Source organism: Odocoileus virginianus, chromosome 1 (assembly GCF_023699985.2).
Source record: "Odocoileus virginianus isolate 20LAN1187 ecotype Illinois chromosome 1, Ovbor_1.2, whole genome shotgun sequence".
NCBI lineage: Eukaryota > Metazoa > Chordata > Mammalia > Artiodactyla > Cervidae > Odocoileus > Odocoileus virginianus.
In genome coordinates, this window is record NC_069674.1 from 14,942,399 (window position 1) to 14,966,130 (window position 23,732).

Genomic DNA, 23,732 nt, shown 5'->3' on the forward strand with positions numbered 1-23,732 from the left:
GGGAAGAAATATATAATAGTCAACCCACCCATGCAAGGGTTGTAAACCATATTCGATGAATACCACAGACGTTTTAAGAATACACTTCAATCTGTATCTTGGTTAATTAGGGAAAAAGTCCTTGGGGGAAGAATGAAATGAAGACAGTGAAAGCAGTGAGAAAGGAGTTGGACAGGCTTTGGATGGCACTTTGTTCCAATTCTGATGGCTCTTTTTCTCTGATCATTTTCCTCCTCAGGGTTTTTAACAAGTATGAAATCAGAACTCAGGAATCGATCATCTGAATATTCTGATATTTCTGATTCAGAAGACTCTGGACCTGATTGCACTGCACTGGTACGCCTGGGACCCTGTAACTTAGAGTTATGTGATGGAAAGATGAACACCCACTTTCCTTTATGTGGGAGGAAAGTGGATGACAGCTTTCCCAAAGCCTGTCTGTCTGACCTTTGTGGCACAGAGCCTTCTCCGCAGTGGTAATTACACACACACCCTGTCGTGTGACTACTTACATCTGATCAACAAAGCTTCTGTCTGATTTTGGAAAGAGTAGAGGGACATACAGCTCTCCTGTTTCTCATATTTCCTCATAGGTTATATTTCATTTTGCGTTAAAGAAAGCCTGTACTGTGTGGGGTTTTTTAAACTAAGGAATTATGTTACTGCAGTAACTAGAGATTTCCACTTTTTCGTGTGAAATACAGAAATAATTCCATGATAATTAAGTTCTCACTTTCCCTTTAGATGGATAAAGTGTTTTTGGTTAGTTTGTACAAACGTGTTCCGATTTCTTATATAGATTTCCCTCCATTTAATTATCTCAGAAAAATAATTTTACCACTGAAGAGTCTGAAAGTTCAGGTGATGAAAAGAAACAAGAGATAACATCAAACTTTAAGGAAGAATCTAATGTGATGAGGAACTTCCTTCAAAAGAGCCAGAAGCCATCTCGAAGCGAAATTCCAGTTAAAAGGTAGGCATGCTGACGATGATGGTCTTATTACAATGTGATATAAATGATAGGAAAACATTTTTTTGTTTGTTTTGTTTTGGGGTTTTTGTTTTTGTGTGTTGTGTGTGTGTGTGTGTGTGTTGGTTTTAAATTTTACCAAATATTTCCTTTGAGTAAGAAAGTTCTTGTCTTTTCTGCTGATCTGCCCCTCAGGGAATGTCCTACCTCCACGAGCACAGAGGAAGAAGCTATTCAGGGCATGCTGTCTATGGCAGGGTTGCACTACTCCACGTGTTTACAAAGGCAGATGCAACGCACAGACTGCGGTGGTGAGAGGCCCTCTCTCCAGGACCCCAGCAGCTGCCACAGCAGTGACCATGGGGTCAGGCCGTTGTATCGCGGTGACAAGCCAGTGGAAAGTGGTAAGAAACATGAATTGTAAGTCTCTGAAAAACAACATAGAACCCTTACCTTAATAGCCCTGTAATCCTAGTTTGAGGTTCGAGATTATGAACAAGAAATGTTTATTAAACATCTTCAGTTGGAGATGGTGTTAGACATATTGGCTATATACATATAAAATGTTGACAAATGGTAGATGCAAATAGAATAACTTAAAATGTAAATTAATGGATTAAGAAGTTGTGTTCTCTGACTTGCAAGACAGTATTGTTTCCCTTTTATAAACTGATCAGAATGGAGGGAATGTTTGTGTCTTAATTGATGTGCTAAATTTGAACAATCCACTCTTTTTCCTTTTATGGAAGGGAACTGTTTCTGCTTGAGGGTATTCTCTCCTACTTGAAAAGGAGGCTTTGGGAAAGAGAGAAGACTCCGTGGCAATATCAGTGGTGCCGCATAGTGGTCTCTTCTGTCTGCTTTTAGGGAGAAATTTTGTTTCCCTAAAAATCTGAGGAGGATTAGGGAAAAGATGGTACTACATTAAAACTGAAGTCTCCTGTAGGAATTATGTTAATTCCCACCTAGCTGTGTCAGCTATGTGCCAGGAGTTTGGCATTCATTTCACTTAATTCTTGAAATGACACATTGGATGTGTGTAATGTAGCTTTAATAGGTAAGGAAAAAAAGATTTAGTGGAGTTAACTTGCCCAGACTTACATGGATACTCAGTGACTGGAATTTGAACCCAAGACTAGATCACGTGATTTCAAAATCTTTGCTTATTGTATAAGAGGAAACTCAGGTTTAAAGAGGTTATATAACTTGCCTAAAGCTGCATTGGTAATGAAAAGTCTCAAGTTCAAATCTGGATTTTTCTGTCTTTCCACTTACCATTCTTTCTTCCTGTAATCTCTTTGGCCCCTTGAAAAGAAAGCTTCTCTGGAAATGCTGCCAGATTCAGGCAAACATATGCCTTTATTCTGTATGGGAAAATATACTATTTTTAGAGAAACTGTATTGCACTTGGTTTTACATCTACAACAGATGGCCACAGAATTTGATCTAGGTCCTCCAGCATCTGGCCCAAAACCTGCCATAGAAAGAAAGACAGTCTTTGAGAGAATTGAAATAATTAACATGTTGGATTGCAAGCTGGTGACTGTTTTGTTGTTGAGAGGGAAAGGAGTATGGTGAAAGTATTATGAATAAAGAGTTAGCATGCTCATTTTTTAAATAAAATGTCAACATAAATTTACTTTCAGTTTTAAGCAGCAGGCTAACTTTGTTCTTTAAGATCCAGTTTGTGAGAAGATTTTTAATTAAAATTTCTCTTTAGGATATCATGTCAAGACTGAAGATCAAGACTTGAGGAGTTCTTCCTGGATTAAACAATTTGATACAACTTCCAGATTTAATCTTCAGGTATATTCAAGGTTTGAAATATTGAAATAGGATTGTCATTAGCTCTGTTTTTGCTTTTGTTTTTAAAACTGCAATCAGTAATCAACCCCCAGATATAGAAAGCTTAACAATTATCATTAAATGTACATTTGAACAGCTGTCCATTTTTAGGGATTCTGACTAACCAATGAAAAGCTTATGAATAGAATGTTATCTGGAAAAAAGCAACTTATTTAAGAAAGCAGTTAAAAACTCCTGGCTGCCAACACCTTTAGGTTACGTCTGGCTAGAATGAAACATGAAAGGAAAAAAGTACCACAATACCACAAGGATCCTTTTAATCTCTGCTGTTTATTGAGCATTTTTAGATACCAAATTTCTTTGAGAATTTGATGACAGTTACAGGAAAATGTTTTCTTTCCAAAAAATGTTCTCCATAAATATGACTCGTGCTTACATTTTTCTCATGTTTGTGCTCCACCCTCACCCCAGACCATTCGTTAACTCCAGATTAAGAGTCACTGCTCCAAGAGAAGATGGATCCTAAGACTTGATGTCTTGGATTCTCGTGTATGAATGCTTATACCAAACAAAATGAACCCCCAAAATACCTTTTTTAAAAAAACGTTGCCAGTAGCACCAAAAAAGGAAGACTATGACCTTTTTTGGAGAAGGAAATGGCAGCCTACTCCAGTATTCTTGTTTGGAGAATCCCAGGGACAGAGGAGTCTGGTGGGCTGCCGTCTGTGGGGTCACACAGAGTCGGACGTGACTGAAGCCACTTAGCAGCAGCAGCAGCAGCAGCAGCGTGACCTTTTTGCTGCAGACCTTGGAAAATGACAACCAAAGAAAGAATCAAAACTCTTAGGTGGCACAGTGGAGTCTCCAAGCCTCCCCAACCCCATTTGCTCTCTGAATAACAGAAATATGGGTGGTTTTAATGTTCTTCATTTGGCTTATCTATATTTTCTAAATACTTGTCAATTACTTCTATAATAAGAGAAAGAACCAAGTTATTTTTTAAAGGCAAGTACAAGTTCTTTTAATGGGAGGATATGCTCCAGAGACAAAGGTCAGGTAAGAAATTCCTTAACTATTAAGAATTCACTTATTAATGTATGATTTTATAGTGCCTCACTGGTTACAAAATTTATAACTCAGCATTATAGGATTTAGTATTAAAAGATAAGCTGTTATTTAAATCTAGCTGTTGCTTTTATAATTGTGTTTGAAAATAAAGAAGTAGAAGACAAATGATTAGCAAGATCACCTTAGAGAAAATAGAATTTCTGTTTCTTGTAATCTGGAGTGGTATTAGAAAAGTGTGTCAAATTGAAAAGCTGTTTCTTCATGCTCAAGCGTATTTGTAAGACTGTTTTAAAGCAAGTCTGTGTTTAATGCTATTTTTAAAACTTGACCATTACAGAATCAGAAATTCACTTTAATACACACACACACAAACACACACTTAAAACTAGTTTCATGAAACAGTACAGCTACAGTATGCTCTTTCCAAGTTTATGGAAAGTTCTTTTCCTTTTCTCTTTTTAATTCTGGTTGGGACCCTCTCTGTTTTGATTTCAAGACCCACCAATCATCTATCTATCTATCTATAATGTTTTCTTCTTGACTTGAAGATGTCTCAACTTAAGTTACAAGGCATCTTCAAAACCTGAATCCTTCAGAGCTACTAGGTTTTGGAATGAGATGACCATCAGGAGGGGTCATCTATGGCTCCTTCATGTTAAGAAAACCCAAGTTCAGTAATCTACTTCTCTCTCTCAAATTGTTATTACTTATCTTAAAGAAACCCTAAAAATTTGGCCTTATTTCCTTCTCTCTTAGGATCTAAACAGAGGCCAGAAATGCATCAAAAAGGAAGTTTCATCAGAAATCAGTCAGAAAGTACAAAGTAGGAATTGTGTGGACAGCAGTGGCTCAAGCCTTCAGAATGCAAAGTATACGCAGAGTTCAAGCTTGATATCAGGGGCATGCCAGCTAAGTAACGGCAGTATAAGCCCAGAAAGGCCTGTTGGTGAGACTTCCTTTTCAGTGCCCCTTCACCCCACCAAGAGACCTGCGTCAAATCCACCACCTATCAGCAACCAGGCAACAAAAGGTAATGTTACGTGTGTGTAGGTTAAGTTAAATAGACATGTCTCTGCAGTCATTGCTCACAGCCTGCTGGGTATGGACGCAGCACTGATAGCAGGTGCTCAGATTACTATGGGGACAGAGAAGAAGGTATCTCAGTCAACCCTGAGGAGCAGGAGGGGTTTCCTGGAGGGGGAGGTAGATCCTGGAAAGGCGGTAATGGGTTGGCCATGCTGAGGTGGGGGGGACAGTGTAGACAGCACTGAAGGCGAAGGAGACCGCGTGACCCGCAGGACAAAGGGGAGAAATAGCACGGGGTGAGTGGGAAGCAGTTGCGTTGCTGAAGCACAGTTTGACGGGTAGGACGGGTGCTGAAGAGGTAGGCAGGGCTCAGACGGGGGAGAGTCTTGTAAGTCTTAGGAAGGAGGTTGGCCCTTAATTCGTGGGTGAGCTGGAACGGTTTTTAAGCAGTGGACTTCCAGGCATGTGACTCGACCCTTTCAAGACGCCTGAAAGCCTTTGCCTGCCGTGTTGTTCTGCTTTAAGTCTTCCAGGTACTGTCAACTGTGATTTTCACTGTTACTTACACTGCTGTTGGTGTGCTGTATTTTGTAGGTAAACGTCCAAAAAAAGGAATGGCAACAGCCAAGCAACGTCTTGGGAAGATCCTTAAGCTGAACAGAAATGGCCACGCACGTTTCTTTGTGTGACGGAGCTGTGGCCGTGGCCACTATTCCCTTCGGAGACCGGTCTTGGGGTGCGGGAGCCTGGAGCTTCCACGCGCCCCACTGAAGCAGTTTGCATGTACAGTAGGGAACACTGCCTGAAGAACAAAATGAACCTGATGCTGCATTTTCACTGTGCCACACCCACTCAGCAATAACCATTTTGGACCTGGTGGGGAGAGGAAGAAGGAGGGTAGAACCTTAAAAAGAGACCTTGAACTGGAAAGGGTCTCTTGTCAGGGCTTGAATTTCATTTTGTTGTTGGTAGTGTTTTGATTTATTTTCAGTGATAGGGTAAAGAATTATCAGTAATTTATTTAACAGATTTTTTTTTTAAAGTTAACAGCTTTTAAATTCTTTCTTTTTTAAAGCTATTTATTTGGAAGATTTCTGGAGAAATATCTCACTAATTTAGATTTAAGAATGTGAAGGTTTTTAAATTATTTTTGATAGTGTGTGTGTTACACGTGGGGAAGAGCCACGGTAACAGTAACTAGTCTGGACTCTTAAATTTGCTATTCAGGTTAAAGTCTTAAACAGGGATTTGATGCATTAATTATTTTAAATTAAGATGTATATGAAAATCATTTTATTTTATATATTTCATGTGTTTTTTATAAGCTATTAGCTTCGCTTTTGCTAACATCCAAGGTGCATACTGTTATCCAGGTCGATTACCTATGTCCCACCTTCCCTCTGCACTCCCCCTCATTTCGTGATGACACAAGACTCTTCTCTTTGCAGGGAAACACTTTCGTAGCCAGTGTGTAAGAACTACATTCAAGACGCCACATTTCTCATTTCGTTTGACATTGCAGTTTTCTTCTAAATAGAAAAATAGGCTTCTTGCATTTTCACTTTTGGTGATGATATCTGGGTCCCAAAGAGTACAGCTTTAATATCTTTTCCCTACTTGTGGGAAAAGTATTATAAGTTTGGTTAAATTGTCATGTTTGTAGTTTTCCAAATACATTTGTAACTCCAGAGGGCCTTCTTCATACTGCTGGTGTTGGAGGGCAGGGCCAGCACCTGCCACAGAGGTTATATTTTATGATGCTTTTATTCTGTATACTTAATCTGTTGGAAAATATGAAATATGGTTTGACTTAGAATATTCAAATCTGCATAATAAGCCGTAATATAAGACTATACTATATTAAGTTGTATAGAAGCAAGCATGTTGGAGTAGATGAATTGGGTGTGTGTGTGTGTGTGTGTTTAGTTTTTTATTTCTTAACCTTCTAAAGCGTTATTTAAGATGTAGATTTGGAGTAAAATGGGTGCTTTCTGCAGTTTCTTCCATCTGTCCTAACTTAACCAGTGCATAGTGAGGTTAAGTATCCGGTTGAGCTTTAAGGAATCATTTATCTCCTTTGTGCACAATTTTTACTAAATGCCAGTTTTCAGCTGCTTGCAATAGCTTATGTTTTCCTCTCCGCCTGTGACATAAAAACAAGTAATTTCTTGTTTTTTGGGGGGGTGGGATGGAGATATTTCCAGTTCTGACAATAGAGCATTTTATAAGTTCCTACAAAAAATACAGGCAAATTGGATAAAATTTATTTTTATGGAAAAGAAACATGGCCATATTATGGATTTGTCTTTTTTTTTCACTCAGCAAGGTAGCAGGACTTTCCCTTTTAAGTATCACTTGAAGAGCTAAGAAAAAAGAAGTCTATATCATTGTCTTTCATGGTTTCAAAGAGAAATATTTCTTACTCTCTTTCCATTCCAATATTTCATGGAATATATATATCTTATGAATTAGCCTTTTTGGTTTAAATGACAGGACCACTGTCTGATTCTTATCTGGGTTTCAGGAAGAATTTTTATGGAAGTACTAATGTCTATAATAGGCTGACTTAAAACTCTGTCTACACTATGCCAAAACTAGGTAAGAATTAGGTACAGTCAGTCATTTGGTTGGTCATCAGATCTCAAGATATCAAAAATGTGGGTTTGCGTGATTCTCCCACCTTCCCCACACAATATAGTACTGTGATGTTTTGGTTTTCTGTAGATAAACCGTTTTAGTGTTATAGTACACATGTTTTGGTTTTAGTTTAGAAATGAGAATATCATTTCCAGCTACATTATGCTCTGGGTTCTTTTGTTGTCTTTACATTTTTTACAGCTCCAAGTATTTTTAATTACCTGACTTTTTTTTTCCTTTAGGCATAAAAATGAAAATAATTTATTTTTACGAATTAAAATTGTGGCCAGTATCTGCCCTGTGTACTTAGGCCAATAAATACTAATTTTAAGTAGCCAGTATATGGAACTTTTAAGTGAAGGTACTGTGGATTCATTTTTGGCAGTGTTAGCCCATTAACTGGCTAAATTTTAAAACCTTTCAGTAAGATGAAATAACCACTAAAATAGAATACATGTAAACTTTTTGTGAATTGGTAAAAATCCAGCCACTGAATCCAGTGACCTCCATAGTCAAAGCTCTTATAAAATCACTGACTGTGCTGCATCCCTGTATCTTGTGGAAATGAGTAAACTTTGAAGTGACTGCTGCCAGCATCTGGACTCGACTGTAATAACTTTTCATCGTTCCCTCCGTCTCATTTATAAATAATACCACCCTACAGACACTGCAACTTAGGAAGACAGCAGTGGTGGCATTTAGTTATAAGCAAATACAAATAATGACCAACAATTGTCATTTAACATATGCAATTTTAATTGTAGTAGCAGGTAATCATTTTCCTTTATTGATTCAAATAAGTGACTTCTGTTAACCTGCGATCCACTGTACTCTAATTCATAATATCACGTACTACTAAGCTCTCCAGTATTGATTAATGATGTATACTCTACAAAGCTGGCAGTTCATAAATAGTCCAATATCCTAGAAATACTTTGAACTTAATAAGCATCAGTTGATTTTTAAAGCATACAGAATTGAAAATTCCGACCAAAACCATCTTACAAACTCAGAAAACAAACTCATCTGTATCACTACTTAAATATTCAGCACTGAATACTGCTCTATTTTTTAATCCAATTATTGCCTTTTTAATGAACTCTACTGTATTTATTCATATGAGATCAGATATTTATCATGCATCTACTGTGTGCCCAGCACTACTTAGTACTGTGGGAGTGGGGGGATATAAAGTTGGAGTTGTGGTCTCTGCTCTTGAAGGTATTCTCTAGGAAATAGGCAGTATTATTTTCACTTCTAGGCAAACTTAAACAAAAGAGGGCCCATTCATAGAAAAAACAAGACATAACTTTATTAGTTTCAGTGGAAATACACTCTATAACTATAGAAGTAAAAAAAAATTTTTTCAAAATTTAAAAGACCTTTCAAAATTTAATAATTTAATGTTCATAATCACAGGAGCATGTTATAGCATGAAAGGAGCAGAAGACCTGGGTGTTTGTCCAAGTTCTGCCCTTTATATTTCAGTTGTGTGACTTTGAATAAGTCACTTATTCTTTCTGAGTCTTAGTTTTCTCATTTGTAAATTTGGATCAAAACTCAGTTAAGAAAAACATAGAAAAGTGTTAATCTAATTACACTTCATACTTGCAGAGAATTTATGATAAGTTACAACTGACAACGAATGCACATTTATGTGCATTTTTTAAATGAAAACTGCTGTTGCTCATAAAATTTGCTTCATATCAAATATGTGCCCAGAGCATGCTACCTAAAAAAAAACTGAAGAGTCTCTAACAAGGTGCTGAATTAAACTCAGAATCAGTGTGTGAGGTGAAAGAAAAAGGAATGAGATAGTTTGTGGAGAAGAGTGAGAATGTTTATCCCCAAGTAATCATTAAGATGATTAGATGATTTAAAGTAATTAAAATTAGTTTTGAGTTCTGAAAGATTACTGCTTCACAGATTCTGCGTACTCTTCAAGGCACTAATATAGGGTAAAATAAATCATGGAATTAGGATGGTTTAGCAACTACTCACGGTAGTAGGGCAGGAAAATAAGGTGGAAGAATAATGGGGGGTCAGCTCTGAGCAAAGACAGCTCTGAGTTGGCCAACAATGGCTCATTGGGTAGAGAGAAACCACTGTAGTGTAGGAAGGGAGTCTTGGCTGGAAGCTTCAGAAGAAAAGATTCTGCTTTTTGCAAGAAGTGTTCTCTAGTGATGTCAACTCCTCAAAGAGTTGATGAAACTGTATGGCCCAGTATACTACTGCTGTAGTAGCTATTGCGGTGTATAAGCATTTCATGATTTCATATTAAGAGATGAGGGCTTCATTATAGATTTGAAATTTTTTCAAAAATTCATTTTTCTCATTAGTTATTAAGCTAATTGCTTCCTCCAAAAAGAGAAGTTAAAGGTCATCAGTCATTTCAGATTCCCCAGATTTTCATTTAAAGCAGTTTTGAGAAGGTTGAACATCTGATGTTTAGCTTGAGAAAAGAGACGAATGAAACCCAGAGAGGGCAGTGACCAGCTGGGGGCTCAGTGGATACTAGACCTCTGGACCTTCGCTCCCGACGGCAGCCCCTCTTCTGTGACACCGCAGCCTCTGCTTGTCTGTGGTGGGTGATGCTGATATGCTCCCTAGAAGCCAGGGGAAAGACAGAGGAAGTGACATACTCACTACATTACTGTTGAGCGTAACGTAATTTTAATGCTGTAGCCTTACTAAACAACCTTCCCTTATTTTTTTATTTTTCAGTAAACGTCATGCCATAAGTCAATTATTTGATACCCCTTACCTAAAAATTTAAGTTAAGGACATTAAGAAGCAAATGCCTATTTCCAAAGCAATTAGCTTATCAGACTGTGGTTTTATTCTGTTATGGTATTTCTTTTCTTCTTCAGTGGGTAGAGGAAACTTAATACTCATTTACCTGCATTCTACTCCTCAGAGTCTCCCTCTCACCCTTCCTGTCCTTTTCTAGTGTCCTGTAGTTTTGTCTTAACAAGTGTAATATTGAATTTTCTTTTTGTTAAAGCCTTTTTGAAACTGTGTTCAGTGATTCTTCCAACAAGTTTTATCTGCTCTGCACTGTTTCACTAATAAACCTTGGCTACCACGTAGCCCAAGACCTCCAAGTAGTTTACCTATGCAAGACCTGTGACGTTCTGAGTTCACTTTTATTTCAGAAGACAACCTTAAATGAAACTTAACCATAAGGACAAACCTTGCCTCCACCCAGTTTTATTTTGGCCATTTCGTTTTCAAAGTGTCAGCTGTTTTCCCCCAAGATTTTTCACCAAAACAATGATCATAAGTGCTAGAATATATAATATTTTGCAGGAAAAAAAATAACCCAGAAATACTCATATTTCTTTGGTGGATTTTGGTGGTTAACCATTACCAGCAGCAGGTGTAATATATAATAAGGAGTTGATTCCTTGCCTAGAATCATTTCTTCCCTCTAAGATTCATAGGATTCACCTTTTATTTTTGCAAAGCATACATATAACTTCCACATTATAGTCAGGGACCTGAGGTGTAACTTGCTAAGTGAACCCCAAGGTTATTTTATCTTGCAAAAGAAACCTAAACCAAACTAAGGGCCTTACATTTATGGTTAGACTGAATCAAAAGCTATAACCTCAGTTTTTCCAAAAACAGCTTCTGACTGCAAAGCAAGTCATGCAGTTGTTAGGTATGAAATAGCACTGATCAGGAAATGCACATGCATCTTGGCAGACCGCGTTTCCTTCCGAAAAGACTTTTCTACTTTTAATATAAATTAAGCCATAACAGTTTCATGCTGTGGAAAGAGGGTGAAAAGGTTCATTTTAAGAGATTATATAATATGAATTTTCACATTTGCTGTGAAATGTCTAACTTCGCCAGTGCTTCAGCAGGTTTGTTTGATTTGGGGGGGGCAGAGGGGAGGGTAGAGGGTGGTGACAGGGAGGGGTAGTCTTGGTTTTAGGGGGTTGAAATCTGTGAAATTTGAAAAGGGACAGTTGTTGGCTCTGGTATTTACTAGTTTTGTAGTAATGTTTTGCTAGCCTGACTGACTTTCCTGACCTGATTTTCATGCCCATGGTCCCAGGTGACTGGTAGCCTTTCTCGTTCGGGGTGTCTGCAGAGTAGTGTCTTGTTGTGTGGGTAGGCAGTCAGCGTGTGTGCACATGTGTGTCCTTTGAATAAGAAGCACACTGTGACGGTGGAGTGGGGTGTGGCTGGGAAGTGGGATGCTGAAGCTTTAAGAGCATTTTTTTTTTTTTTGGATTCATAACAGTATTTCCCATCTTTTGCCTGCAGGCAGGGAAAGTGTACAGTATTTATTTTGTTTCTGTTTTAAATTTGTAAGTTTTTAAGTAGTTCACATTGATTATTATAGAGGAGGACAAGTGACTTGTTTAAAGTTGTATTTGGTATTCCTACTTTTCAATTTCTGTATTTTAAAATATTGAAATTAAAATTGTATTACTTCTTTTTTTTTTTTTTTTTTTAGTACTCGGTGTATTTTTTGCTCCTTTTGTTTGAAAGTATACATGTTGAAAGTTGTATAAAATGTGTCTTTGAAAGAAAAAAATCTGAATTCTATATCCAATTCTGACTTTCTGTTCCCTTTTTCTGCTTATTGAGTCTTGAGAGAATTATTTGAGAATGTGAAAAGCTGTGTCAAACTTAGGCTCCTTCAAGTTCTGAAAGTTTCAGTGTGAAAAGTTTGAATGCCTTATTACCTGATTAGATGTGTTGTTAAGGAAGCAGTTGCTGAAACAGGAACACAGAGGGGTGACTGGCTACTCTGTGGTCATGGGTGGGGGTGCTTCCTCATGGTCACTTAAGAGCACACACACACATACACCCCTCTTAGAGCACCCGCAGTATCACACACACCCTTTAGAGCACCCACAGTATCACTCTCACACATACATCCCTTAGAACACACCCCCACCCTTTCGAACACACACACACACACACCCTTAGAGCACCCGCAGTATCCTAGTGAGCGCGCACACACACACCCCCCCCTTAGAGCACCCACAGTATCTCTCTCACACACACACACACACACACACACACCCCCTTAGACCACCCGCAGTATCTCTCAAACACACCCCCACACACCCACCCCTTTGAACACACACACACACACCCCCTTAGAGCACCCACAGTATCTCTCACACACACACACACACACCCTCCCTTAGAGCACCCGCAGTATCTCTCAAACACACACCCACACACACACACACCCACACCCTTAGAGCACCCGCAGTATCCTGGTGTGCGCACACTCACATACACCTTTAGAGCACCCGCAATATCTCTCATTCATACACACACACACACACCCCCGGCACGCACGGCACACACACACACACACACACACACACACACAGCCTTTTGCAGTATCCCAGCACACACACACACACCCCCTTAGAGCACCTGCAGTATCATGCACACACACACCCCTCCGCAGTATCCCGGCACGCACGCACGCACACACACACACACACACACACACACACACACACACACACACACACCCCTCCGCAGTATCCCGGCACGCACGCACACACACACACACACACACACACACACACACACACACACCCTTAGAGCACCTGCAATAATCCGGACGCTGCTCTACTTACAGGGTGAACAAACAGCAGATCTGTTCTTTTTCCAGAAGCTTCTGTGGCTGTGAAAGGACATGGCACCTGGGGCCTGGCTGCCTCGTGAAGATGGGAGTGGAGTGGCTTTACTGAGGAGAATGCGGTCCCTCTGGACAAGGTGCTCTGAGGACTCTGAGAGCCAGGCCTGGCGAGATCTGAGGGCACCGGGAGAGAAGAGCACAGAGGCAGGACCCGTGCAGGCAGCGCTTCAGGGCGCAGGGCACAAGAGGGGCCTAGGAGCAGGGTGGGAAGTGAGCAGAGAGACCACCTTGGAGGAGGATCCTGGAAACCAAAGCAACAGACGGGCAGAGGCTTCTGCTCTGCCCCTGCCCAAGAGAATAGAGGTCCCCAGGGCGCACACCCCAGCAGCCTTACCAGAGTGTTACCCAAGCCACGTTTACGCCACGTTTACACCACCTCTTTCTACTGACTGGCCAGCTTTCCTCCCACTGACAGAAACCTAGATCTGAGGAAAGCTGTTTCAAAAAAAAATCTACACACTCTCTATAAGCCTGTGAGGTGTTTACTCTTCTTCCAGTTTATCTGTTGGGACTGATGATCAGGACCTGTACTCATTAGACTTTAGAGCCTGATTTTTTTGTTTCTACCAAGCAGTGAGACTGTGAGATACACAGGAGCAGAGGATATGAGTGTTGGAGAGTGGGGGGAACAAGTGCCCCACGGCAGTCAGGGTTTTGACCAGAAGCCCTCATTATCTTTGTTTCATTAAGTACTCACTGTAGGCAAGGCATATTTTAATTTCTTCCTCACAATCACCCAAAGGGCGAGGTGCTGTCCTCCCCACCCTACTGATGGAACTGAGGCCAGAGGGTAAATAACACACCGCCAATGAGTAGAACTGAGATAGGAATCAAAGCCCAAATCTAAAAGCCATCTTAGTTCTCTTGATTAATTATATACTTTGAATTATTGAAAAGGAGTAGATGGTCTTTAGGAATGGTTCTGTCCTAAAATTTTCTTTGTAGGCACTTATTTGGGATCAAAAGGAGTAGATGGTCTTTAGGAATGGTTCTGTTCTAAAATTTTCTTTGTAGGCACCCATTTGGGATCCAAAACATATTTTTTTAACAGAAGTTTCCTGTCACTCAACTGAAGTTTTGAGTCTGTACTTTCCCAGGGGCTGGGTGCACATGAAAAGACTGAGGTTTCTCTTCTAGGAACCTACCTTCTGGCTGTAAACAAGGGGCACATGACGCAGGAAGCAAGCTTGAATCCCCACAGTTGCAGCCCCCAGGGTCTGTGTAAAGGCCGTGCCTGTGCATCCTCCACCAGCTTGGCCCGCGCCCCCTGCGGGATGCGCTGCCTCCACCACTGCAGCCCTTCCCTGTGGCCTCTCTGCCATCCTGTTCAGCCCCTCGGCTGCTGGCTCCGTGAGGGGATTGGCCCAGATGAGGAAGGAAAAAGACTGTCCATTCTGCCTGCGCCTGCTGATACAGAGGCTCTGATTTCCAGAGCCTGGCTCCCTTCCCACTCCCATCCCAATCACCATTCACACATCATCATTCTTAAGTTCCCCGGACTCTCCTTCCTTGCTGGACTCTTGCTACCGTTGGGCCCAGAAACATGCTTTATGCTTTATTAAAAAGCCAGTTCTGAAGTTCTGTAGATTCATATTCCTTCTATGCCAGAGTTGGACACAGAGGAAAAAATGAAGGGCTTAAAAACAGAATGTAATACATGTGGCAGATATAACTTGGAACAAAAGGTTCACAGTAATATTAAGATAGTATTTTGACGTTCCCTTAAGCATTTATTCTAGAAGCTGTCCTACCTAGGGAACTTGATTTCAGGTTCTGGAGTAACACCCATGGGTGGCAGATGACCTCTGGGGAATGGGAATAGGACAGAGGGGTCACTGAAGCTGGGAATCTGCACACACTCTGATTTTATGATTTGGGTGGTTTTTTTCCTAATTCAAATAACATGTCAGTTTTGTAATTAAAAAAGATAAGGGTTATGGATTAGCCGCCCCAAGATGCTAATTATACCATGTACCTATTCACACCCATCAGAAACAGGCCCTCTGAAACCATTAGGTGTCGTTTCAGGGGCTCCGAAGAGCTCTGCTATACCATAGTCTTTAGTGTTAGTGCAGAAAAGAATTCAACCAGAGGCAGTGATAAGTGATTCATCAGAACAGGACCCTTGTGAAGCTTACAAACGGGTGGGCAAGAAATGTTAGGCCACAAGAACTTATTGGGCTACAGTTTAATAATCAGAGGAAAAATGGGGAGGGGGAGAATAACTGTTTTTCTTGAGCAGACTTCATGCTTACATCGTCAGCTCCTCCAGGTTGAGCAGGGGAGTTTTCTTGTCTGCAAGGCCAAGCTAGGTCCACAAATTGTTTTTTATGTATGTAGAAAGCATATCCTACGGATTATTAACTTACTGAGCTCACTGGGCAGTATGTAGGTCTCATGCCGCCCTTATTTTTTGTTTTGGAGCATGTCTCATGCTTCTGCTGCATTGTTGCTAACAAGCTTTTTAGCATTTTGTTGCTAAGCAAACCTGCTTTCTTGAGTAACCGTTAACTTACAGGGGTTTCCCATATTTTTTCTACTTACAATCCCCCAGTGGGAATAACTATTTAATCACCTACTTTGTCCCTTTACTCTGGCCCTATCACTTCTGCTCCCCGGGGTGCAGCCTAGCAGGGCTGGGCTGGGTCAGGATGCTGAATGGGACACAGAGCCAGTCACCAGGGGGAAAACACCCCCTCCACCCCTGTTCGCAGCCACGTCTGTGCTCCATTTCTCACTCTGCAGAGTCCCTTGTTTTGTCTGAACTACCAGCCTGAGTTTAGGGCTGGGATTACATGTGTTTTCTATCATCAGCACCTCCCCAGAGTTTCTGTTCAGTTCAGTCGCTCAGTAGAGTGTCCAACTCTGCAACCCCATGAACTGCTGCACGCCAGGCCTCCCTGTCCATCACCAACTCCTGGAGTTTACTCAAACTCATGTCCATCGAGTAGGTGATGCCATCCCACCATCTCATCCTCTGTCATCCCCTTCTCCTCCCGCCTTCAATTTTTCCCAGCATCACGGTCTTTTCAGATGAGTCAGCTCTTCGCATCCCTGGAGTTTAGCATACTAAAAATATATTGGATAAACAGGTGAACAAATATGGACAGTCCTCATTTTCATCATTCCCTCCCCCAGTCTCTCCCTCCCTTAGAACCTAAAACTGAAAATTTTATGGTAATGCTTTGCAAACTTTGGTGTATATGTGACTTGATTTGAAATATAGATTGTTCTAATGGTTACTGTGTAAAACTAAACAGATTAGATTATGAGAGGACTTTTTTTTTTTCTATCAGAAGGAAAGGAGAAGGTGCTTCCTGAAGGTGTTACTGGATTCCATAGAGAGGTTTTTTCAGAGTTTTGAGGCAGGGCCCTTCATGGGTGCTGCTCCTTCTGCTTTAAACCCAGGGCAGGGTGATGATCAAGGAAGGTATTGCTGGCCTCTCCTCCTCCCCAGAGACCAGCTCTGTGTAACCCAGGGTATTGGGAGAGCAATGTGGTCAAGCCACAAAGTAACAAGGTCTTGTTATAGGGTTGCTCAGACAATGAGACTCCCACATTCCCTAAAATACATACTACAGAGGGGTTACACAGTGATTGTTCCTAGAACAAATGAGGTGACTTCAACTTCCCATAAACAGCAGCAGGACATTTCAAAACAGGTTCATTCCCTATATAAGGATTTAATTCCCTCATAGACAAGTTTTACTAAGTTTCAAGTCACCACTTTCTGCTCACCATCTTCTATCCTCCAAACTCTTTTTACTTTCTATGCCTTCACTATTGTCTATTGTCTTTATTTACTTATCTACTCTGTGCCATGTATTCCCCAGGTTTTCATCCCTGAATTTTTTTTTTTTTTTTGCAGGGGTCGTTCTAACTTGGATGTCTAATTATTATCTCTTATATCTTCACCTTCGCTCTCCTTTCAACCCAGACTGGTTTTCATGATCTATTAAGACAATTTATCCTTTGCAAAAGCCCTCCAAAACTTGTCCTGATCTCCATTCACGTTGAATTCAAAGGGCAAAACCCAAATCCAAGCTGAACCCAACTTCCCTGAAAATTGGAAGCAACTAATCTAGCCATTGATATGATCCCTGGGTCGTATCTTCTCCCTCCCTGGCCCCCACTCTAGCCCCACTTGCAGCTGATAATCCTTCTCCACATCCTACGGGGAAAATAGAAGCCTAAATTAGTTTCCTGGGCTGCAATAACAAAGTACTGGGCTTAAGACAATAGAAATCTATTCTCCCACAGATCTGGAGGCTAGAAACCTGAAATCAAGACATCAGCACGGTTGTGCTTCAAACCACAACCTCCAAAGAAAGTTTGGAGGCTCCAAGAAGGCGGCTCCACAAGGCTCCAAAGAATCCCTCCTTGCATCTTCCAAGCCTCTAATGACTGATGGCAATCTTTAGCATTCCTAGATTTGTACATGTCATTACAATCTCTGCCGCCATTGTTATCTTGTAAGCAGATAAGGTAGGGGATCACTGGGGAAAGAAAACCAAGCATGGCTTCCTTGACAGAAGAGAAGCCATTTTGGCTGAAGCCATTTTAGGCCTAAGCTATTTTGAGATCTAGTTCTGGCCACAATGCTTGCCCTTGAACAGGTCTCAGTAATAATGATCTTAAGGGAACAAAAGCAGACAAACTGTTAACAGGCAAGAGAAGTAACAACAGCAAAGATAACAAAGCAGTTGTAAAGACTCCCAGTTCTGTTTCAATGGTAAAGTTAGTCTGAAGCACTTTCTTGAGCTGTTCTGCAGAAGTTAACCACCCCTCAGGTGCTCAACCTGGAGAAGGAAATGGCAACCCACCCTGGTATTCTTACCTGAGAAATCCCATGGATAAAGGAGCCTGGTAGGCTACAATCCATGGGGTTGAAGAGTCAGACACGATTTAGCGACTAAGCAACAACAGGTGCTCAACCAGCAGATCAACTAGAAACTAAGGCCTGATGCTGTTGACCTTTTTTGAACCTCATGACTGCAATCAACTAAAGCTTGGGCTCTGTCAGTTTACCCCAATTCTATGCTGACTTCTGCTCAAGTCCTTTCATGAATATGCATGTACCTTTAGCTTAAACCTTCCCCAATTCTGCTGTTTGGGGAGACACTGCCTTGGGAAAGATCACCAGTGTTCTTTCTTGCTGCAGGTAATAAGTCCTTTCTCCTGATAGATCTTTGGCTTGGTTGTGTCTTTTGGCTCAACACCCGCTAAGGGGCAAACCAAGCTTTCGGATAACAAAATCACCTTTACTCTTTTTTAAAAAAAATGTTATTTTATTGTCAAACTGTACTAAAACCACAATTAAAATTTAAAAGTTCAGTAAATCCCCTGGTGATTCAGTGGTTAGGACTCAGCACTTTCACTTTGCAGGCCCAAGTTCAATCCCTGATCAGCGAACTAAGAAACTGAAAGCCCCATAGCATGGCCAAAAATAAACAAAACTGAACTTAAAATTTTATTAAAAAATACACAACGACAATTTTTTAAGTAGTTAAAATCCAGGAGAAAAATTGCTCCTCACCCCATCCCCTAATTCATTTTCATCTGCCCGTGTTACTATCTACTCTTCATCCATACACTTAGTAGATCTTTGGTAGCTTAACAGCACTTAATAGCACTTTGGTAGTAATATTAAAACTAGAATTTTATGTTCATTTTAAGTTAACAGAATATGGTAAGTATTTTTCCCCCCACAATCTTTCTGCCCTTCAACTTTCTTTCCCACTTTTCTAACACCACCTACTGCATACTTCCTACAATATCAGTGCCCACAGCCCTGGTCCTGCCTCAGCTTTCTCTGCTCGTTCAAAAATATTCCACCACATTCATACCCACACACACATGGGATTCGCTTCTTGCTACCGATTTGGACATTTTTATACAGCTTTCTTTTTTCACTTCACATCATAGATGTCTTTCCAGGTCAATAGGCAGAGATTTAACGCACGCTGGTTAGAGCTGTCTCCCAGTCTGGATAACGATCAACCGCGTTGCTCCCATCACCCTACTTCCTCCACACAAATGCTTCTGTACGTACCTTATCTACCGTTCCTTTTACTTCTAGAAGATTCTCAGAAAGATGGCTAGGTCAAAGATCACGCACATTAAACACTGTAGTAACGGTTCCGGGATTACTTTCCCAAAAGGCTCTGTCTAACACGTCACATGTCAGTCAGCCACGCTCGTGAGGTGTTCCTGTGCCCTCGTGGCCTTTAATACAGTGCATTCAGCAGGCGCGAGGAGAAATGGCTTTTCGTTTGAAAAGAAGGGATTTTTACGTTTAAAACAAGGGATTCACAGCCTGCGCAGAGGAGAAAGTAAAACTGAGGCCGGCTTCGCGACTCTGTGTGATTGCTTCCACCTGAGGCGGTCCCAGCCCCTCTTCCCGGTTTCCCTCAACATCTAGCGTTTGACTCGCGCGACGCCGCCTAGCGGTTCGCAAGTGCGCGTCCCAGGCCGCTCCTCCCAGCGCCTGGCGCAAAGGTGCGCGGTCCGCCTGCCGCACTATTTCCCGACGCCCGGACTCAAAAGCGGGCGGCGCGCGCCCCTGGGCGGCCCCACCCCCCTCGTCCCGGCGAAGGCGCTACCAGAACGCCAAGCGCGACCCCTCGGCTGGGTCGACTCTCTTCCTGTCAGCACTCTGAGGGGACTCTTCGGCGAGTCCCCCGGGCGCTGAAGAAGCTCCTGCGGGCTTCCGACGGGGCGGGCGCGCACAGCTGAGGGGCCCGGTGCCGGAAGGCGCCGAGCTTCGCTCAGCGGAGAGCCGGAGGCGTGGCGAGGCCGCCGGGTTCTGTTTTCCCCCGGCCCGGGGGAGCTTTCAGTTTCGTTTTCGGCCGCAGTCTCCTCCCCGCGGGAGCCGCCTGCGCCCCTTCAGTCGCGGGCCCGACGACCATGGCGCCGGCCGCCCTCCTCCGTGAGGTGACCCAGGTGCTGTGCGCGGCCGGGGGCGCCTTGGAGCTGGAGGAGCTATGGCGCCGCGTGCGGCCGGGCGTCGGCGGCGAGGTGCTGGACCGGCTGCTGCGGGAGCGCGGGCGCTTCGTGGTGGCGCGGCGGGCGGCCGGGGCGGGCGCGGCGGCCGTCGAGCGCGTGGTGCTGGCTGTGTCGCCTCTGCGGCTATGCGGCGCCCATCTGGGCGCGAAGCCGGGCTGCTCGGGACTGTGCTCGCAGCTGCACCTCTGCAAGTTCTTTTTCTACGGCAAGTGCAAGTTACTCAGAGACGGGTAAGGCGCCGCGCCGGGAGCCCGACGGCGGGGAGGGCGTCTTCTTCTCTCCCCGCCCTCAGTCAATTTGGGGAAGAGACTATGAGGTGGCTGTTCCTTGGCTTGTTCCCCCCTTCCTTCTCCTTCCTCTTCAGCGAACGTTTATTGAGCGCTTTCTGAATACGTGGAACTGGGCGTGGGGCTCCGCGTCGAGCGGTGGCCTGGGGGAGGGACCGAGAGCCCAGCGCGGGGAGGGACAGCCTGGGAATGGCCGAACCAGCCTGGGGGTGGGCCCGCGGCCCCGGGTGCCGAGAGCCCGCTTTGAGGGCCGCTCAGCTCTCGCTGCCTCGCCGCAGAAGGCATCTTTTGAAACCCTCTCTTCGCCTGCTGACTAGACGCCGGCGGCTTCCGTTGTGTTTGGAATACAATGCAAGCTTCTAACCCTGGCCCGCAGTGCCCCTGAGGGCACGGAACGGGTCCCCACCGGCCCTCCATCCTGGGCGCCTCAGGGTGCCCTTCCGGTCCGGGCACAGCTCCAGCCTTTGCTCATCGGGTGACCTCTGCTCTCCTGGACCGCCTTCCCTAGTTTTCCTGGTGTATCCTTCAGGACTCGACTCAGGCATCTCTTTCATTTGGAGCCCTTTTCTTCTCCATCACGTTCTGTTTACTTTTCTCATAGCGCCTATCATGGCCTCCCCACTGTTTCAGTAGAATGTAAACTCAGGAGAACAGAGACCCCCTCCGTCTTCGTCCTGGCTGGCCTCTCCCGGCCCTCAGCTCTGTGCTCTGCACCTGGTAGGTGCTCAGATTGGTGGAGTAGATTCATGAGGTAAATGCTAAAGAATTTGGACCTCACCCTGAAGGTAATGGGGGCCGGTCAAGTAGCAGGAGAGGGCAGCCATCAGGTGTGCATTGTAGGAAGCTAGCTTCGATAGTGGTACACATGCTCATTTAGAGGAGGATATGATGATTCCGTTTGGAAGCTAGTCCAGTCATCTGGAAGAGTTTTAGTTATTTTTCTTTTTTTCTACCGCAACAGGGTCACCTTATTTCATGCTCACATCAGGTCTAATTGTGATATTTAACAGCGTGAAGTATGGACCTTGATCCATACAGTCGTTTAGGGACCCGGGCTGGCAGACCTAGACTCTCTTCTCTTCAACCCATGACTCTTAAGGCCATCTGGGTATCAGGTTCCAAGGAGCAGGTAGAGAAGATGGATAGTAGAGGCTAGTTGGAGATGTTTATGGGCCAGTTCTGGAATGGTAGCTATTTTTCTGTCCACGACCCAAGCACCACAGGATGTCTCTACCTGGATGCAGAGGGAGTTGGAAAATGTCCCTGAGAAACAGCTGTCCAGAAATCCTTAGATTCGAGTATTTCAAGACCCAGATAAGGCCTTATGAGGAACGGATGTATGTGTGAGAAATTTGGGAGACTAGGTAAGAGGAGGGTGACAGGATTTGAGAGTTGATCACTCATTTTTCTTTATTATCGTTCACTCGGAGATGACTTCTTTCTTACTGTTGACAGAGAGTGGGAGCGGGTTTTGTTTTGAAGGTCTGAAACTTGGGAGGATTGCCAGGACGCTGAGATGCAGGTTTTGGGAGTTTGGGGGCAGCGTTTACTGTGGCTGCAGCAGCAAGAGTGGGTCTGATCTGAGGTGGAAGCTGAGGGTGGAGCACCAGGGCAATTGAGCCTTCAGAGGCTGATGGAGAGGCAGCATCTCAGGGTGGAAGGAGGAGCAGCATGCAGAGAGGAAGGTAGATAGAGTAGGTGGTAGATGGAGGGATCTAATGACAGAGATCACTAGTGGGTCTTGTTAATGTCTATAGTTGGTAAAATAAAGATAGCAGACTTGCTATCTTTAGATAGGCTAATTCCCAAAATTGGGGTTAGATTTTGTCTTGGAAATCTAGTATTTATTGGCCTGGATGATCCTGAGTTCTCTCTTTTTTTTTTTTTTTTTCTGTCTTCTTTGTGGTTTACACAGGACAGTCCCTTGAACCTTCCTTCTTTGACTGTTTCCGGATTACATAAGGGAGAGTGGGTGTGGTCAGCTGCATGTTCTGTGCTTACCCTGCGAAGCTATCTGTCCTCCTCAACTGCAGAATCAGCTATCGCAGACATAGATCATCACTGCTGCTTTTGTTGGTGACCTCTGAACAGGGTCCTAGGTCCCTGATTCCATCCTTTGCTTAGGGGACAGTGAGCAAGTGGTCAAGAACCCAGCCTCAAGACAAGTCTGCCTTGGCTCTGCTCCTTGCCAGCTGAGTGATCTTGGACAAATTAGTTTTTATCTGAGCCTCAGTTCTCTTATCTCCAAAATGGGATGGTGTTACCAACCTTATAGGCTTGTTGAGGACACTGTGAGTTAATTCACAAAACATTTAGGCAAACCCTGGTTTGTGGTAGATGCCCTTTTAGTAGCCATCATCATCATCATGATCATTGTAATTATGAAGCCCGTCTGCCTAGAATGGGACTTCCCTGGTGCCTCAGATCTTAAAGAATCTGCCTGCAGTGCAGGGACCTGGGTTCGATCCCTGGGTCAGGAAGATACCCTGGAGAAAGGAATGGCTACCCACTCCAGTATTCTTGCCTGGAGAATTCCATAGACAGAGGAGCCTAGCAGGCTGCAGTCCATGGGATCACAAAGAGTCAGACACTACTGAGCGACTAACACTTTCACTTTTCTGCCTAGAATGGTCTTTCCTGCTCTCCATGCCTGGCTCCTCAATCCTTAGTATCAGGCTCAGACTTTATACCATTCAGGCACCCTCCCTGATTGCTTCTCCACTCCTGTCAGGCTCAGGTGTCACTCTGTGTGTTGATGGATCCTGATTACAGCTGACCTTGCGCTTCCCACCTTTTAGAGTCATCTCAATGTCTTGTGTATCCACTAGAGAGGAGGGGGGTTAGATGGCTGCATGGTTTTTGGCCTGTGCAGTGGAAGAGGGAAGTTGCTCTTTATTGTGTTGGGGGAGCCCAGGGGAAGTACGGGTTTGGGGAGTAGGTCAGTGGTTCAGTTTTCTTTTGAGATGTTTATCATAGGTATGGCAGTGTCTGAGTCTAGCAGATGTGATTTACCTGATTCTGCTGGGTTCTGTTGACCCAGGTGATCATTTGAAGGCTTATCTTTGGATCTTTGGGGCATAGTGCCAGTTCTTGGCTCACAGTGAGTTTTCAAGAAGCAATTGTTGATCAAAAGAATGGAAGAAGGGAGCAGAAAAAAGGGCTGGGCCTCAGTGGTGTGTTTGTGTGTGTCTCTGTATGTGTTTGTATACACACCTGTAGTCATAAGCCATCCACACTCATTTATTCAGCCAAT

General features: G+C 43.2%; 2 protein-coding genes and 2 long non-coding RNA genes across 5 annotated transcripts in view; 3 read left to right on the forward strand and 1 right to left on the reverse strand.

The window, feature by feature from the left end:
- KDM7A (lysine demethylase 7A) overlaps positions 1-9,313 on the forward strand; it is a 72,578-nt gene extending 63,265 nt beyond the window's left edge. Inside the window, exons 15-20 of the mRNA XM_070464968.1 lie at positions 239-336; positions 825-973; positions 1,166-1,374; positions 2,691-2,776; positions 4,601-4,874; positions 5,465-9,313. Coding sequence (XP_070321069.1) covers positions 239-336; positions 825-973; positions 1,166-1,374; positions 2,691-2,776; positions 4,601-4,874; positions 5,465-5,559 — 911 coding nt within the window. The 3' untranslated portion in view covers positions 5,560-9,313. The remainder of the gene's footprint in view (positions 1-238; positions 337-824; positions 974-1,165; positions 1,375-2,690; positions 2,777-4,600; positions 4,875-5,464) is intronic.
- On the reverse strand, positions 8,794-14,634 carry LOC139034329 (uncharacterized). The gene is made up of 2 exons (XR_011486746.1): positions 13,126-14,634; positions 8,794-10,113 (listed from the first exon to the last, which is right to left on the reverse strand). It is a non-coding gene; the product is annotated as an uncharacterized lncRNA (long non-coding RNA).
- On the forward strand, positions 13,068-14,760 carry LOC139034330 (uncharacterized). Its single transcript, XR_011486747.1, has 2 exons — positions 13,068-13,264; positions 14,325-14,760. It is a non-coding gene; the product is annotated as an uncharacterized lncRNA (long non-coding RNA).
- A 5,203-nt stretch (positions 14,761-19,963) lies between these two features.
- The window catches only part of PARP12 (poly(ADP-ribose) polymerase family member 12), a 42,028-nt gene continuing 38,259 nt past the window's right edge, over positions 19,964-23,732 (forward strand). For both annotated transcript variants that reach the window (XM_020899412.2, XM_070464976.1), the window contains exon 1: positions 19,964-20,422. In XM_020899412.2, the coding sequence (XP_020755071.2) occupies positions 20,094-20,422 (329 nt within the window). In that variant the 5' untranslated portion in view covers positions 19,964-20,093. The remainder of the gene's footprint in view (positions 20,423-23,732) is intronic.